Consider the following 18,829-nt stretch of genomic DNA (forward strand, 5'->3'; position numbering starts at 1 on the left):
GAAGATTGAAAGTAGATTCACATCCATCTCCAGCTAAGTCGGTAGAGCATGAGACTCTTAATCTTAGGGTCGTGGGTTCAAGCCCCACGTTGGGCGCAATCTATCCCATCCAGAGGGATACAAACTGGGGTTCCTGACAAACCTGGAGGAGAGGAATGAAAGGGCAAGAGATAGGAGAAACAGCGGCAAGACAGGTTTTCTGATCACGTCGTGTTTTATCGTTTCTCATAAGTTGTTGTACAGAAAAAAAAAAATAAAAAATAAAAAAATAAAAAATGGGCAAGTGGGAGGGGAAGGTGTCAGGACCACTGGAATTCAGGTCCAGAGACATCCCTAGCTGATAAGGAAATACTGAGTGTCTGTGATTGTTGACTAACAAAGGAAATGCTAATTGTTTCTAAAAGCCTGGGGCCAGCAGGTCTTATTAGGAGATAAGATACCAGGTTGATTTCCTAGGCCCAGAATTTACCCTGCAGAGGGGAATAACTTACTTGTGAACTTAAGATGACTGTAAACAAAATACAGACCTCAAAATACAGGTCTTTGCTTCTGGCAAGGAGGGGCTTGCTTCTGACTCAACTGAATGTGTCAGGCTTTGGTGACTCACCATGGGAGGCCTTAGCATTTCTGAGGAGTGGATTGGGGTGTGCTTATGGGAGGCAGGGGAAGAGGGGATAGGAAGACTGTGGTTGGTATGTAAAATGAATAAAAATATTAAAAAAATAAAATGTGTCTCTCTGTGTGGTATGCATGTTCATGTGTGTGTGTGTGTGTGTGTGTGTGTGTGTGAGTATGTCAGACTTATGTTAGGTCCTATCCTCAATTGTTCTCTAGTCTTTGTCACCAAGACAAGGTCCCTCAATTGAGCCCAGAACTTGCAGTTATCTCACACTCTTGACAGCCAGCTTGCTCCATGGTTCCGCCTTCTCTGCCTTCTGAGTTTGGAGTCCAAGGTGCCTACCATACCCACTCAACTTTTATGTGGGTTCTGGAAATTGAGCTCTGCTCATTATATGTGCACGACATGGCACTGTGTGTGTCTGTGTGTGAGTGTGTGCATGTGTGTTTTAAAGTGTACATGTGGAGCTGTGTAACATGAAGGCCTGCTTGTTGGTTCCTGTCCTGCCCAGTTCCCACAGCTGGTAAGCCCCAAAGAAAGTCACACAGAGGTCTCTATAAGTTATAAACTGATTGGCCCATTAGCTCAGGCTTCATATTAGCTCTTATAACTGATGTTAACCCATTATTCTTATCTATGTTAGCCACATGGCTCAGTACCTTTTTCAGTGGGACAGGTCACATCTTGCTTTGTCGGTGTCTGGACAGGACTCAGAAAGAACTTCCTTCTTCCCAGAATATTCCTGTTCTCATTGCCCTGCCTCTACTTCCTGTCTGGTTGTCTTGCCTATACTCTCTGCCTGGCTATTGGCCTATCAGCATTTATTTAAAACATGATTGACAGGATACAGACAATTCTCCCACACCAGAGTTGAAAGACAGAGAGGAAGGTAGAGAGTTGAAGCTGGGGATTGTCAGGTTCTGACATATTAACACACATGGCCCTTATCCTTAGGTTTCTCATGGTGATAGTGGATTGGTTAGTGGAAAGAAAAGATATAAGAGGGGGAATTTATCTAGTGATTCCATTGTATTCACCATTGATCTTGTGATCTTGTCATGGTCAGTCACTGTGGATGAGCTGATGATGGAGGAAGGTCATTGGTTAAATAAAAAGAAACTGCTTGGCTCTCATTGGTTAGGAGATAGGTGGGAGGAGTAAACAGAACAAAATGCTGGGAGGAAGAGGAAGTGAGGTCATACTCGACAGCTCTCCTCTCGGGAGCAGACGCCTCAGAGAGACACCATGCTCCCTGCTCCTGGGCAGACACACGCAATGAAGCTCTGAAGCTCCCACCCAGGATGGACTTAGGCTAGAATCTTCCGGTAAGACCGGTGCTACACAGATGATAAGAAATGGACTAGTCCAGGTGCGAGAGTTAGCCTAGAAGAGGCCAGGTAGAAATGAGCCAAGCAGTGATTAAATGAATACAGTGTCTGTGTAATTATTTCGGGGCATAAGCTAGCCGAGCAGGCGGCTGAGGTGTTGGGGATGCAGCCCCGCCGCCGCTTCTTATTACTACAAGCTGAGCTTGAACTAGTTTTTTAAAATATGTCTCTCTAAGGAGAACTTTGGCATCTTCAGTCACTGTGTCAAGGAAATAAAGCTGTAAGTAAAAGGTTTTACCAAAGTAATGCCCTGTAGCAAGAGGCCCACCATTAGCTGAGGCAAATTTCTCCACATATTTCAAAATCATTTCTCCCAATGTTTCTTCTTTCTTAGTTTCCAACAAATAAGGAGATTTAATGTTTTTTTTCAGTTGTTCAACAGGCACTTGAGAATCGTTAGCCATGACTTCCAGGGATTCATCATCCAGTCCAAAGAGGACTCGGTAGTGGTTTAACTTCACTTTCAACTCCTCGACTTCATCCATGAGGATGTCCACTGTAGGAACAGTAGCCAAAATTCCAGCCTGGCAGGCTTCCAACAAGATAAACTGCTGCATAGATTTGTGCTTTTTGTCAACGACAGCCTCAGTATTATTAGGCAAGGAAAGTGTAAAGTTGTGGTGCTGTTGAGCAGGAAGATATTTTATCAGGGTGTTCATCAGGACTGGAAAATTATAGTCTGATAAATTGTGGTTAGAAATCAAGAAAATCGGTGGAGCATCCATGTTATTCTGAATGAAGGTGTTCATACAGTATCTTCTGATCTTCTGCAGGGTCTTTACTCTGTCAAAGGTACATGGTTTGGATTCCTTTTCATTTTGTAAGTCAGCATCCACTTTGGTTCTTACAAAGTAGCAATTCTTTCTCTTCAATCTGATTTCTTGGGCAAGGTCTAGTTCAAGTAGTTTAAAGCGTGTGGCGGAAAGAATCACGAAGAAGTCATACTCTTGGAATTTCACTTTTTCCAGATAATATTTTGGTGGAATGTTCATAGTTCCAATACCAGGCAGCTCCCAAAAAGTCAACGTTTCAATTTTGGGGTGCTTGTATGGAGTTCTCCTCATAGCTCTCTCTGCTATCCCAACTTGAGTTGCATCTTCCTCTTCAGGTCCAACTCCCCTCAGGGCATTGATGAAGCTGGACTTCCCTACTCCAGAATCTCCTGTCACAGCAATGTTTATTGGGGCACAATAAATATATTTTAATTGACCACTGATTAAATAATGTGCCTGCTGAACATCTCCTTTTCTCAGAGACCTTTTTATAAAACGGATGATTTCCGGAGGAATGATTTTGTTTTCTATTTCAATATTATTAAAATATGCAGTGAAACTGGATTCCAAATCTCCACGGTCTTCATTCTCTGATGTAGAAGAGAATGACTGACCCATGATCGTGATTAAAGAAATAAGTCACTGAAAGAAGGAAGGGAGAGTAAGTTACAAAAGATCAAAGATGCCTGTAGTTTGCATTTTAATTGTACTTCAATAAATAAATACTTCCTGAAGATTTAAGAGTAAAACAGTCCCACTGGTCAGCCTTACAGACCAGGAAATGGTAACACACACCTTTAATCTTAGCAGCCACACTAGTTGCCATAGAAACCAGGCGATGCCAAGGACAATGGCACGCGGTTTTGATCCAACGCAATGTGCTGGCTTGGTGGGAGCCTAGCCAGTTTGGATGTTCACCTTCCTAGATATGGACGGAGGGGGGAGGACCTAGGACTTACCACAGGGCAGGGAACCCTGACTGCTCTTTGGACTGGAGAGGGAGGGGGAGAAAAGTGGGGGGAAGGGGAGAGGGGTGGGAGGAGGGGGAGAAGAATGGGAGGAGGGGGAGGGAAATGGGAGGTTGGGAGGAGGTGGAAATTTGTTTTTTTTTTCTTTCTTTCTTTTCTTTATTCTCCTTTTATCAATAAAAAAAATACATAAAAAAAAAAAGAAACCAGGCGATGCATGCCTTTCATAATAATGGTACAAGCCTTTAATCCCAGCCCTAGAAAGGATTATAAACAGGAGAAAACAGCTCTCACACACAGTCTCATTCTGTGGTTCCAGGAGGCAGGATCGCCATTTCAGACTGAGATCAAGGTAAGAGCCAGTGGCTGACTGCTTTGCTGTTCAGATCTTTAGGTTGAACCCCAATTTCTGACCCTGAGCTTTTATTAATCTTGGTTCAGATGCCTTCATTCTTAGCACTCTTTTGCTTCACTGTGCTGCCAACTTAGTTACATTCTGTTATTGACTAGTTCCTGGATATTTTGTGCTTTTTTTTTTATCAAGTAGATACAAGCTATAGTCCTATTGGAGAAGAAAACCTCATTTGAGGAATTTTTCCCATCAGATTTGACTTGGGGCACTTTGTTGATTCAATATTGATGTGGGAAGTGCCAGTTCACTGTGGGTGGTACCATCCTTGGACTGGTAGTCCTGGGTAAATTAAGAAAGCATTATCAAACTATGGAGAGCGAGTCAGCGAACAACATTCTCCTATTGTTCCTGCCTCTGCTCCTCCAGAGTTTCTGCCCTGATTTCCCTGAGTGATGGACTGGGATCAGAATGTGTGAGCCACCCCCCCCCATCATATGATTTTCAAAATGTTTTTGTTCCTGGTGTTTATAAAAGCAATAAAAGGAATCTAGATTAAATTTCTACTAGCTCCCAATTAAACCCTTAATTACAAAAATTTGATAACTGAAGTAAAGCAAGGCAAAATCATATAAAAATCCATATGAGTCCTTTAGCCAGCGTCAACAAGTATAAAAACACGAACAATTGTACTGTATCTAACCTGACTGCAGTATTGTATAACAAATCCAAAATATCTTATTCATTTGTGCACACTTCCTACAGTGTGTGCCTTCAAATGAATGGAAACTTAACAGACATCTGGTTTTGCACCCTGAGAAATAAATAATAATGAGTGATATTTGATATTATTGCTTAATCAATGCCATATCTCTAATGATCACATAAATCTTTCTGTTTTCTTGATTTTTCCAGAAGATTTCATTAAGTCCAACTATTGTATTTGGTTGAAATAATTCTTAATTTTTCTAGATTTATTTTCCTTCTGTCTTTTTTTAATTATTCGGAGCTCAACTCCATGAGGAATATAAACTTGTAATAATGTAAGATATCTTAATATTATTAAAGTCCAAGTTAACATCTATTTCTTCAGTCCACTATTTCAGGTCCTCAAGTCATCTTTCTGATTCACTGCTTTCTTTTAAACCTTGCATGTTCTGAAAGCACTCTAACTGTGCCCTTCAGATATAGGCCAATTGCTTTCCTAGAATGAACAGGGCTTTGGGTTCAATCTCCAGCATCTCATCAAATGCAGGTTCTTGTGGATCTCTGTCATTCTGGAGCATAGGAAGTAGAGGTAAGAGTATCAGTACTTCAAGGTCATCCTTGGTAAACTGTGAGTTAAGGGCTATCCTGGGCTACTTGAGACCCTGACTCAATAAAATAAATATTATGTTATGAAAGATGACTCGGGGTCAATATCAGGACTAAAGAACTAAGTTTGATTGCTGGGTAATTTTTTTTTTAGTTCAGATATCATATTTCTGTCCTGTATTATCCACAAACCTGTCTACAAGACCTCCCATGGCAGCACAATGGATGTTACTATCAGTTAAGAAAGCAGCAAATCTCCACTGTCACCCTGGAGCCTTTTCCTGTCTCACCCATATCAAATTGGTTTGCAGACTTAAGCTCTATTTCCAATTCCACTCACACTGATCATTCCTCCTACGTTATCTTCTTCAAGACCTCCTCAATCTCAGCTTTGATAATGTCATTGACATTACTGTATTCCCTGTGATTGTTCTTGCAACAGCATGGATGATCAGCCAGAGTTGTCCCATTGACACTGAAGTCATATGAGGTCATGTCAATTCTGAGATGTACCATTAGGATACCACTTTCCCTCAGGGAAAGTTAATTTGATAAAGAGCGCACATGCTACATACAACATAAATTGAACTTTATTATTACACTTCTGGGGTTTTTTCATGTCTGAATAACAGTCACCCTGGTATTTTGGGCTATTTTCTCATCTCAGAACTTTGTACTGAATGACTGTTTCCTTTCCTTGTTGGTCTCCCCTTCAGAACCACAGGTCTATTAACTTAGTCACCCACATCTAGGTTGTGCATCAATTAGGCATGCTTTAGCATTGCCATCCCCATTGAGATATAAAAATCGCACCTGCCTCTATCACCCACCATCCTTTATCTTTCCAGCTCTACACAGCACTTGTTGGCAGATGATGTGCATTTGTCTGGGTTCACTTGCTCTCAGCCTTCCACAGTATAATGAGCCTCAGGTATCAGAATGTGCTTTTGTCTTGCTCACTTTTCTATGACCAACACACAGCAATGGTGATTTATCATTAGGCAATGAATGAGGGCTATGAGGGAAACACTAGATGTTTATTGTAAACATTTGTGCCTATTCTGTAGTTTTCCCTGGCCAGTAGGTTATTGAAGACCTAGTACTTTCATAGAGAGTGGGTACCGGAATCTCTGGGAGAGCTCAAAGACAGTCTATCACAAGAGAGGGCTGTCCTTAGAATCCTACTGTGTATAAGCACAGGCACATACAGACTCGCTGCACAGGACACCCCATCCATCTACAGGACAGATGGGGTACAGCTGTGCAGGAAAGCAGAGCTGTAGAACTTTGTTCAGTATGACTGCAGGCACAGGACAGGAAGAGGTGGGTAAAGAGAATGTCCTGAAAGGGAAGCCAAATCTGATTAAATAAACAGCGTTGCCTGATTTCCTGTTGACGGGGACAGTCACCCACAGGGCACAGACAGCATGTTCCTGAAGTGCACAAGCTGTTCTCATCTTCAGTTTTCCCCTCTCATTCTGTCAGCTCCTGGATCTGTGATGCAGACTCCGGTGTGACAGTTGTCTGCAAGGTCTTTCCACTGAATATGAACACAGGGAACGAGAAGGCTGTGATACAGCGAACATTTCAAAGGGAAGCCTGCCTAAATGTCAGCTGTCACCACACCCTGACATCCTCAAGTTCTCATAGATGGAGAGAAGATCCTTAGCACTCCTGCTTGACAATAAAGGAAACCACAGTGAACAAGATTTGCCAGGCAAAGATCTCCGCAGCCAGCTATGGCAGAAGCGGCGAGCAGAGAGACCTCTTCTCCACAGGCCAGAGGCCTCAGGGTGTAAGGAACTAAGTACTATACCCTGAACTAGGAAGGAAGATGAGAATGACAAACAGCAATCTCGGGCCCACTGCAGATATTCCATCAGCTGCAGCAGCCAGTTACAGCCATGTTAGAGAAAGGAATAAGAAACAAGCCAAAACAATTTGAAACGTTTTACCAAAATCAATACCCAAATAATTTCCTTTGTTCCTTCCTCAACTTGAAGAATTGGCTAAGCCCATCCATGATGCAGTCCTGTCTGCCTTGCACCAGAGCATCCCAGCTTCCAAGCAGAGGATCCCCACTCTCAGAATATGTTCATAAATGTCTGATTACCTATCTTCTCTTTAGAGAAGAGAGATGGTGAGGGTTACAAGTTAGATCTGAGTGCCCCTGTCCACTTACCAGAGAACCCTGAGTCCAGTGTGTGCGCTCACTGTAGTTCAGCTGCAGGAACCACTGTCCACTGTGCTGCAGTCTCTTCCCATGAACCAACCCCTCCTTCCTCTGTGGAAAGCAGCAGGTTTCTGACAGTTTGGCAGGACTCACACTCTCTCCAGGGTTCTGCCCTCCCTCTCAGTGTGTGCTGACCAATTACAGAGCAGCACCGGTCAGTAGCTTTCAGACCTGCTGCATTTCCAAGAAAAGGAAAATGAAACTAAAGTGACCAGCTGTGCTTCATTCTATTACATCTTTGTTTCTTGGCAGACAAGTCTGGACAGTCCTAAAATAGTACAGGTGTGAAATGTGGGGCTTGGGAATGGAGGGAGAGCACGGAGAAGCAGCTGACTAACCAGGCTGGAACACAACCCTTGAAAGGTAATTTTTGGGATCCCTGACTCCACAAATACAGCCTGAACTGAAGTCTGGTGTTGTGTGCAGATGCCAAGTTAAGGATCACCCATGACACAACCTATTTCCTCACAATTGTGGATTCATGTTCCTTAATTCTTGTCATTCTCAACTCTCCTGTCAGTGCACACATTTGATCTGGTTTGGGTGTGACAGGTTTTACACATGTTGTCACAACCCTTGTGAGCTTATACATCCAGCTGCCTTGTTGTGTCCAGAAGACACAGTTTCGCTGTAGCTGTCTACCCTACTGACTCTGGCTCTTATAGTCTTTTTGTCTCCCCTTCAACAACCATCCCTGTGCCTTTGGAACTAGAATTATAAATATTCCATTCAGGGCTGGATATTGTTCAGTGTCGTATTCTCTGCATTTTGGCCAGTTGTGGGTCCCTGTATAGATTATGATCTACTGCAAATATAAAAAACTATAAGAAAGGTTGGGAATTGCCTCAATCTATGGGTATAATGATAAATCAAGAGGAGCTGGCTTAATAATATATCCATTTAACAGCATAACAATAGAAATTTTTACCTTGAATCTATAATATATCTAGCCTTAAGTTCTTGCCCAGGTATGGGTTTCATTTAGTGGAGAAGCTATTAAATCTAATCAGGAAGCAATTAGTTACATGGATGAGTTTCTTGCCACTAATACACTGGAGAGCATGTCTCATCTGTCCAGTCATTATAGTTCATAGAGTTCAGAGACTGGTATGATTAATGATTACGTTTATTCTTTGTAGTATAATATGACTACAATTTGACTACATAGATGACTTTTAATTTGCATTTTTAATTATACTTTTATTTTAAATGAGTTACACAAACATAATGCCTCAAACAAGAATAGAAAGAAATATGCAGTATAAGAAATTACCTTAAATTTGTAGCAATAAATGGAAATACATATCAATGTAAAGTATTCATTTCCATATCATATCCTATTCATATTCCATATCATATCTTTCTTTAGAAAGAGATTGACTGTGACCATTAGCTGTTTATAAGCAACCCCTTTTAAATGAAAACAAACATTAATAGACAGTATTTAGGAATTTTGGTATAGATTTCTGTACTACTTCCTGCTGATTGTTGGTCTTGAGAAAGTTTAGAATTATGGTTAAATCTTGGCTGCAGTAGTCAGTGAGGTTGCATAATCTCAGCCAGTTGCCTTGAAGCTGTTTCAGGGGGTCTTTTTCTATCAAACCATATTAACATAGAAGGAATCCACATCTTATCTTCCTTAAAAACAAAAGAAGAATCTCTTTTTCAAAGCAACATATCCTTAGACCTGAATTTTGAAGTTAAATACTTATATGTGGGTTTAGCTTAGCAGATCCCACAATTAAATATCTTTCTTCAGTTAGCTCATTAACAGTTGAAAAATTCAAAGAAAACACAATAATTACATAATCTAGACTCTGTGTATTTTCCATCATTACGTGGCCCATTATAAATTTTTTACTCTCTTTGTCTTTTAAGTACCTCAGTTTACTACCCTTAAATTTCTTTTTTTAATCTGTGACTCTGTCTGTCTCATATTCTCTTCCTTCCAAGCTCATGCACATTTATCAAACACAGTGTGATCACTCACAGGCACACTCACTGCAAAGCCCACCTTAGAGTGGCAATGATTCACCAGAGTCACAGCCCTGGAGGCCCCAGCATCATTTGCAGGTATCTTCGCTGGCCTGAAATGCCCACTCCTGAGAGAATAATTTTTGCTTTTACAACCTGTAGGAGAGCTTCATGACTCTTTTAAGGTTTGCACTATCTAAGGTATTATTTTTATTTACTTCCTGCCTCTTATTTTATTTTATATTTAAAATGTGTCTCTCTGTTTAGTGTGCATGTTCACACATGTGTGGGCATGTGAGGCTTATGTTGGGCCTGATCCTCAATTTCTACTTTATTCATCAAGGCAGGGTCTCTTGATTGAACATGGAGATTGCAGATGTACACACTCTAGGTAGGCAGCTAACTCTATGATTCCACTCTCTCTCTGTTTTCTGAGCATGGGAGTTCAAGGTGGCTGGACACCCACTCTGCATTTATGTGGGTTTTGGATATTGAGTTCTGGTCCTCATACATGCATGGCAAGTACTTTATGCACTTGATCATAGATTCCCTCAACTTCCTGAGTTTTCATTAGAATGATTAGGAGGAAAGAGCTATCTATCTAATCATTTTTGTCTGCGCTTGTGCATGTTTGTGTGTTGTATGTGTGCATGTGTCCATTTGTGTGTGTGTGTGTGTGTGTGTGCATGTGTGCATGTGTGCATGTGTGCATGTATTCCATTGTGCATGTAGAGTTGAAGATCAGGAAGAAAGGTAGAGAGCTGAGGTTGGGGATTGTCAGGTTCTGATATATTAACACACATGAACCCTACCCTTAGGTTTTCCCATGTTCATAGCGGATTGGCTAGTGTTACAAGGGTGGAGGGCAGGCATGGAAGGACTGGGAAATGAATAGGATTTGGGTACATGCTGTGAAATTCTCAAAAAATAAGTCAATTAAAATATATGCTAAAAAACAAACAAAAAAGCAGAATGTGGAACTGTAAACAGATATGGAGTCCAGTCAGTCCCACAGGGTGAAAGGTCCATCTCTCGGCCTTTACCCCGCTATTCAAATAAACAGGGACTTATTTTCCTAAAATAAATAACAATGATAAATAAATCTTTTTTAAAAAAGAGTTTATTTTTATTTTTATTCTATTTATATTAACCGATTTGGTTATGAGTTTTTCTATGGTTAGAAAATTTCTAAATTTTCTTTTAATCTCTTGCTCTTCTCTCTTCCCCTCCATGACTTCTCCACTCTCTCCTTTGCTCCTTCATTTAATTAACTTTGTTTCTCAAATTTTTCTCTTTCCTTGCCCCTTTCCTTTGTCACAAGGGGAAGAGAAAGAATAAAAGCTTCTTGCTCTGTTAAAAGTAGAGGCACTTCCTGCTTTTGCAGCTGGTAGTGTTCCAACAGAAGCCCTTTATTTTGTTCCAAAAAGCAGCGCCAGGCACCTAAGCTGAGGGAGCAAGCAGCATTTGTGTCTGGCCTGAGAACTGTATCCACGTAGGAGCAAGTCTCCAGTTTTTCCCTCTCTGTGTCTTCAGTCCCCAGTAAGTCCAGATGCTTCAGCCTTTGTTTCTATTTCCAGAACCAGGAAAGGGGCACTGGACAAAAGAAGGTGTTTGGAAATCAGTCATGAAAAGGGGGTTGAAGGAAACAATTCCAGAAAGTTGTCCCAGGCCAGCGGGGCTCAGCCCCAAGTTAAGATGATCTGGCTTTTTGCATAAACAGGATGTACATACCAAAAGCTTTGAAAAGTGTGGCATAGGCGGCCGGCCGCACTAGTATAAAGCTGTCCACTAGATGGAGCAAGTTAGAAACAGCTTCAACTAGCACTGGCGAAGCTTGGGAAATTGCGGTTCTGTGGGTACCAAATAGCAGAAGATAAAAAATAAAAATAGCCTGGCGGTGGTGGCACAAATCTTTAATCCCGGCACTTGGGAGGCAGAGGCAGGCGGATCTCTGTGAGACTGACGTCTACCTGATCTACAGAGTGAGTTTCAAGACAGGCTCCAAAGCTACAGAGAAACCCTGTCTCGAAAAAACCCAAAACCCCAAGTCGAAAGAAAGAAAGAAAGAAAGAAAGAAAGAAAGAAAGAAAGAAAGAAAGAAAGAAAGGAACGAAGAAACAAAACACAACTAGGCCAAAAAGAAATTAGTGTTCTTCATAGAAGCATACTAATCAAAACTTCCAGAACACCATTCAAAGCTGTCATTCACACGAAGACATAGGAAAGGCAATCAGAATACCTTGCAGAAAAAGTAAGTTAATAGAAATATCAAATTTTTCTTTGAAAGAAAGTTGATAAAATGAAAAAGACATACTATTGATTTGGAGAAAAAATTGCAAATGAAGAATCAGACCTTATGCACAACATATAAAGATTTCCTAAAACTCAATAGTAAGAAAACAAGCAACTTGATTTTCTAATCTAATAGACACATTAGCAAAAAGAAACACTGATGTCAAATAATCACTTGACTATACAGTCACCATTGGGGGAGTTCTAACGAAAACTTCACATACCCACTAGGTGGGGAAGGATTTCAAATGCAATTTAAGACGCTTAGCAAGTATAACCTTGTCTCATGCTGCTGGGAATGCTCCCATTGAGAAACAGTTTGCCCGTTTTCAACAATATAAATTCCACTTTATCCAGCATTCCTGATGTTGAGGACCAGCTTCAATGAAAACACTTCTTACCAGGGTAGGGGAGTGGGAAAATAGAGAAAGGAGAGAAAGGAACCATAAGACAGTAGGAGTGAGTTTCAGGGATTATTCAGATCCTGAAATCACCTGCATTTATTTTGCCACAGTTTTTATACTTAAGGTAAACTGGGGGAGAAGGTAACAAAGGTTTTGTTAACATGACAGCCTGAGACTTCCCATCATTAGCATTCTGTTGCCTAGGTAGCAGGAAGACTCAAGTCAGGGTTGACTCACAGACACTGGTCATGCAGGCAGAAAACACCCCTTCCCCAGGTGATCTCATAAGTTACAGTGGAAGGAACAGAAGTACATTGGCAATCCTGACCACCTGTAGGGATGGCGCTGAGCTATCTTAACTTAAAATAGAGGCCAGGCAGCCACCCCCTGACTGATAATGATTAATGCTTATTATTCCCCAAATGCTCTGACCCTCAGATAACGTGGGAAAGGGGCCTGCATTTCTCGGCCCCAACAGGTAGATACTTACTAAAGAAAAATAAAAAAAATAAAATGAGATGGCTCAATCTGTAAAGATACTTGCAGCCAAACCTAGACAAACCTAGTTCAATCTCGGAGAACCACATGGTAAAGAGAGAACTAATTTTGGCAGGTTGTTCTCTCACCTCCACCTATGTGCATAATATGCATTCATATAAATAAATAAATATGTAAAAAATTCATGGAAAAATGAAACGTTGCATTCATATAAAACATAATCCAAAGGGCTGGTTCAGTGGGCAAGAGCATCATGGTTTAAGGAACTAAATAGCATACCCTGAACTAGGAAGCAAGATGAGGGTGAGATATACCAACCTCATTCACACTACAGAGATATTCCATCACTTGAAGCAGACATTTCCAAATCCATGTTAGAAAGAGAAATAAGAAATAAGCCAAAATAATTTAAAACATTTAACCAAAATCAATATCCAGGTCATTTCCCTAAGGAGTACCTCAACTTGAAGAACTGGCTAAGCCCATCCATGATGCAGTCCTGTCCACCTCCCACCAAAGCATCCCAGTTTCCAAGCAGAGGATCCCTACTCTCAGGGTATGCTCCTAAATGTCTTGTTCCTTGTCATCTCTTTAGAGAAGAGAGATGGTGAGGGTTACAAGTTAGATCTGAGTGCCCCTGTCCACTTACCAGAGAACCCTGAGTCCAGTGTGTGCGCTCACTGTAGTTCAGCTGCAGGAACCACTGTCCACTGTGCTGCAGTCTCTTGACATGAAACCCACCCCTGCTTTTTCTGCAAGACATACAGACTCTTCTAGGTTCTGCCCCTCCCCTTTCAGTGTGTTTTGGACAATCACGGAGGACCATGGATCTATTTGCTTTTAAGGAATCACCTGCATTTCCAAGAAGAGGAAATGAAGTAAACAAAAAGTTGTTTTTGATTCTATTAACTCTTCCTTACTTGGCAGAAAAGGCCGGACACTCCTAAAATAACGTGGAACGAGGCTTGGAAAAGAACAGAAACACGGAGAAGTGTCTTACTGACTATGCTGGAAAACAGCCCTTGAAAGATAAATTTCCTGATCCCTGACTCCACAAATGCAGCCTGAACTAAAGTCACACAGCACATTGTCTGAGTTCCTTTGCAGACGCCAGTTTCAGTCTCACCCAAGACACAACCCATGTGACCCCCTCTGACCGTAACCTTATTCCTTCACAATTGTAGATTCACGGTCCTTAATTCTTGTCATTCTCAGCTTCCCTGTCAAGGCAGAGATTTGGTCATGCCTGGGCTTGACAGGTCTTACACATGCTGTCTCAACCACAGCCAGTTCACATGTGGAGCTACCCTGCAGTTTCCAGAAGACCCTGTTTTCTTGTAGACATCCACAGCTCTAGCTCCCACACTCTTTTTTATCCTTTCCGCCACAACTATTCCTGTATCTTTGGAAATATGACTAAGTATATTCCATCTAGTTCTGGACATTTACCAATGTCTTATTCTAAGCATTTTGTTATATCAGTTGTGGATATCTGCATTGATTATAATGTACTGCAAATAAGAACTTCCATGATAAGGGTTAATCAGTGCCTTAACCTATGGAAAATCATTGGGAGCTGGTTTAATATTATGTTCTATAGCAGAATAATAGTAATAGGTTCTCACTAAGATGTATGACCAGCACAGCCTTAGGTGATTGTCTAGATATGGTACCAAATACGGGTTTTGTCTTGTGGAGAAATATTAATCCCATCAGGAAGTACTTGGTTACTACCACCGCATTCTTGTACTACTAGTATATTGGTGGTTATTTCTTATCTGATCAGTCATTATTATTGCTCAAAGAGTTCATACCTGGATATGATTAATGTTTCATTTTCTTCTCTGTTACTCTGTCTAGAACCTTCCAGCACTGTGAAAAATAACTGGTAGGGGTGGAGTTTCTGGGTCAGTATCGCCTTGGTTTCTCCATGTCCTATAACTCAGCAATATGGTGTTTCACTAACAGGATCTTACCATGGAGTTCTGGAAGGTGCTCAAGAGCACTGACAATGGCTGGTAATGATTAGGATCATCACTGGCCAACAAGTTGAAAAAAAGCCAAGTAATTCTTGGGTCTGGGCTTTTTATTTATTACCCTGTGGTGTCTAGCAGGGACATCACTACCCCATTAGAGGGTCTCTCCATTGTCTTTTTCATATATGTATACATATATTCAGGAAGCCTTTACATTAGTAGGTTACATGTGACATTTTGAAAATCCTTTAGTGTTATTTAGCCCTCCGACTTTCACTCCACTCCCCTATTCTCAACTCCCAGCTCAATTTAACCCTTCTTTACCCATACTTCTCTTTTAAATCCCATCTTCCCTCTCCTGCATTTTTCCCTCCATGACACCATAGTAATTTTGAAACTCTGTGGGTATTCCAAATGAAACACACATCTGAAGAAGCTAAGAGCTACTCATGAGAGGGATTAAATGATGTTTGTATCTCTGGGCCTCTGATGCCTCACCCAGAATGGTTGTTTCCAGCACCATCCATTGCCCCAGGAATTTCATAGTTTCTATATTGTCAACAGATGAAAAGTCTTTCAATCTGTAAAGTTGCACGTATTCAGCATGCATCCATCAGTTGATGGACATCTAGACTGGCTCCATTTCTTGGTTCCTGTGAATAGAGTGTAGATGATGGATAAGCAAGTAGGTCAACAGAAGGAGATGACGTCATTTGGGAATATTGGCAGGAGTAGCACAGCTGGATCATGTAGCGAAGCTATTTTCTCTTTGTGTGGAGCTTCCACACATGGTACCCTAGAAACCTCCAGTTTGCCCTCCCACTAGCGGGGACTGAGTGTTCTCCTCCCCCACCCTCCACAATGGCATTAGTTGCCATTTGTACCTCTGTTTCTAGTCTCTCTGACTGGGCTGAGGTGAAATCTCAATGTAGTTTTGGCTTGTATTTTCCTGACATACAAAAATGTTGAAAATTACAAAAAAAATATTTCTCAGACATTTGCACTTCATCTTAGAGAACTCTGTTTAGCTTATGCTCCATTTTTAGGTTGGGTTCCTCCTTTTCTTGAAGTTCAATATTTCTCTACAGATTCTAGATACTTACCCCCTGTCTCCTACATAGCTGATAAAGATTTTTTTTCAGTATTGTAAACTGCCTCTTCATTCAAATGATGGTGTCTTTTAAAAGTATTTTGTGTCAGTGTCTTCCTTTGTATACAGTGTAGGTCTAGTGTCCCCATGGGTCTATGTAATCCAGACTGATCTTGATCTCCTGGTGATTTTCTCACCTTAGCGTTCTGACTGCTGAGATTTCAGCTGTGAAAACCTTGTTTCTCCGGCTCAGAACCTCCTTTTGATTTCGTGAGCCAATCTACAGCTTATGGACATTGGCTGTACATTAAACAGCCCCTGTGCATGGATATTGAGAGGGTGTAAAGTGCCCAGACAAAGCAATTTCTATTTCTCTGAGTTCTTTGAGAAATGATACACAGTTCGCCTATGGCAACTACTTTCAGGAGCTCCAGTTCATCCTAAGCAATTCTGCTGGATGAATCCTGTTGATCTGTAGCATCTGCTCACACGTGCCAGAGATCAGTCAACAGGAATGAAGTCACCTGCTATGGTCAATTTCATCGTCTGAGCTATTGGAGCTCCTTTCCAGGGTTGTAATTTAGGTTAGTTTTGTTGATGTTGTTGTTTTCCCTCAGGTTGGGTCAGGCCCTGGAGCACTGTCTGCTCACAGTTCTGAGAGAAAAGTGAGAGTTATGTTAGTAATGCAGGACTCCCAGTGGACTCTTAGCCAAAATAACAAGGAGAGCTGCATTTCCAGTCATTGCCAGGAATGCGAAACTGAAACTGCTTTTCTATGCTGCCTGCTAGTCATAAATGCTGCACATTCAGAGTGTGGGAAGGGGTGCATGTAACAGAGGGGAAGCTTTGGTTGAGCCTTCCTGCTCTACGCAGATCCCTCATTGTTCTTCTCCCATCGTTCCCTTTCTCACCAACACACCAGTCTTTCATATTCACCACCATGTTTGCTATTTTTCAACATGCTATTATTCAGCCACACTGTTCTTGAATTGCAACGGAACAGTGGATGAGCATAAATTTTTGTTTGCTTCATCTCTAGCTCCCCAGTGCTGGGAAATAACAAATAGGTGATATTCGGTGATTCAGTGTTTTCTGAACTCTACCAACTGAACTACATCCGCAATCTTACTTATTAATTCATTTACTTGAGTCTGTGCCTCACTATGTCACCTTGGCTGTCCTGGAACTCAGTACTTAGACCAGACTGACCTATAACTCACAGAGATCTGCCTGGTTTTGGTCTCTGAGGGGTGGGCTACAGGCAGATGCTATCACTGTAGGGCCATTACCTCTTAAAGTTAAATATTGAAGGATGGAGGGATGGTTCAGTGATAAAGCACTTGCTGTGCATGCATGAGGACCTCGCTTAGGTTTGCCACACCCACTAAAGCCAAGCATGGTGAGGTGAGATCACCGTGCAGCCTTCTACCTATCAATGGTTATTAGGATCAATGAGAGACCTTGTATTGAAAAATAAGGTGGAGAGTGATAGAGGAAGACACCATACCTTGACCACCTCCCTGCATCCTCCACATGTTCATATATGGTTGAGTGCATACATATGGATACACACACTCACACGAACATACACCACTCACACAAATGTCAAATTTGAATTTTTAAAAATAGTAAGAAGTTTTTGTAAAATATATTAAAAAGTAAAAAGTCATTTCTAGTCAATGACATGAGCAGAAAATGATTCCCATTTTCTGAGGCTAACTTAAGCCTCACCAAACTGATGGAAAATAATGATGTATATACTCTTTATACAAATCTCATTTTATTGTTTGCTACAGACATCAGCTACTTGATATCATCTTAAGGATGACGTCAGCATTTCATATTTATCAGTAACAGCTGGAACAGAACCAGTGGCATCTGATCTCAGGACACACAAAAGGTTTACTAACTGTTTGACAGTGTAATTCTAATCATTCATACAGAGAAATGCAATGACCATTGCGGTCTCCCAGCTAGCATCCCTTGGGATTGAAAGGCCTTAAAGAGTTTCAGAAGAGACACACTGCGCTGCACCTCACTGGCCAGCAGGAGGCAATGCTGATTCACCTGATTCTAGTCCTAAGTGATTGAGGTGTAAAGCAAAAAAAAAAAAATAAAAAAAAAAATAAAAAAAAATCTATGGATCTCTAGGATCAAGACTTATTTATAAAAGGAAAAAATGGGAAGTGCTGCTTGCCTTTTTGTCACTTGTACAAAGCAGCTGCTTACAGAATGGGAAAAGATGTTTACTAACTACACATGAGCTTTGTCTGGGTAGGTTCCAATTTGCAAGTCATTGCCTTAGAGGCCCAGGGCCTCACATGATTTTTTTGATTTTTTTGGGCTGTCCTGTTGAAGACATGGCTGTGCCAGGCGCCTGGCCTGACTGGGACAAAGGGTGGAAACTAAGAGCTATATATGAGAGGGATAAAATGATGCTTGTCTCTCTGGAACTCACTCAAAATGATTGTTTCCAGCTCCACCCATTTTCCCGTGAATTTCATAGTTTTTATTTTTTTAGCATATAAGTAATATTCGATTCTGTAAAGCTGTACTTTTTCCTCATCCATCCATCAGTTGATGGGTACCTAGGTTGTTTCCATTTCTTGGGTATTGTGAATAGAGCATGGCTGATCAATTATCAAGTAGTTTAACAGTAGGAGATGAAGTCATTTGGGAATATTGCCATGAGTAGTCCACCTGGATTATGTAATAAATCTGTGTTCCCTTCTTGTGTAGCTTCCACACATTACCGTAGTCACTTCCCCAGTGTGCCCCCCACTATCGGGGACTGAATATTCTATTTTCTCACCTCCACAACACATTATGTTGTCATTTGTATTTTTGTATGATATGTTACTTTGGAGGAGAGATTTTGCTTTTGTATTTACAGAAAAAGAGAGGTTGTGGATTCATTCTAGGTTAAGAAAATAAGGTTTGATTGAGAAAGG

At 41.1% G+C, this 18,829-nt stretch overlaps 1 protein-coding gene across 2 annotated transcripts in view; it reads right to left on the bottom strand.

Annotated features, from left to right (window-relative positions):
• Window positions 1–1,176: 1,176 nt before the first annotated feature.
• Window positions 1,177–18,829, bottom strand: part of LOC142847681 (interferon-inducible GTPase 1-like) — a 30,590-nt gene continuing 12,937 nt past the window's right edge. The window contains exons 1-2 of one of the 2 annotated variants that reach the window (XM_075968600.1): window positions 7,594–7,717; window positions 1,177–3,422 (exon numbers count right to left, since the gene is read on the bottom strand). In XM_075968600.1, coding sequence (XP_075824715.1) covers window positions 2,064–3,398 — 1,335 coding nt within the window. In that variant the 5' untranslated portion in view covers window positions 3,399–3,422; window positions 7,594–7,717 and the 3' untranslated portion in view covers window positions 1,177–2,063. Of the gene's footprint in view, window positions 3,423–7,593; window positions 7,718–18,829 lie in introns of those variants that run through there. The other variant, XM_075968601.1, reaches the window with a different exon arrangement.

The sequence above is a fragment of the Microtus pennsylvanicus genome, chromosome 4, assembly GCF_037038515.1.
Source record: "Microtus pennsylvanicus isolate mMicPen1 chromosome 4, mMicPen1.hap1, whole genome shotgun sequence".
Lineage (NCBI taxonomy): Eukaryota > Metazoa > Chordata > Mammalia > Rodentia > Cricetidae > Microtus > Microtus pennsylvanicus.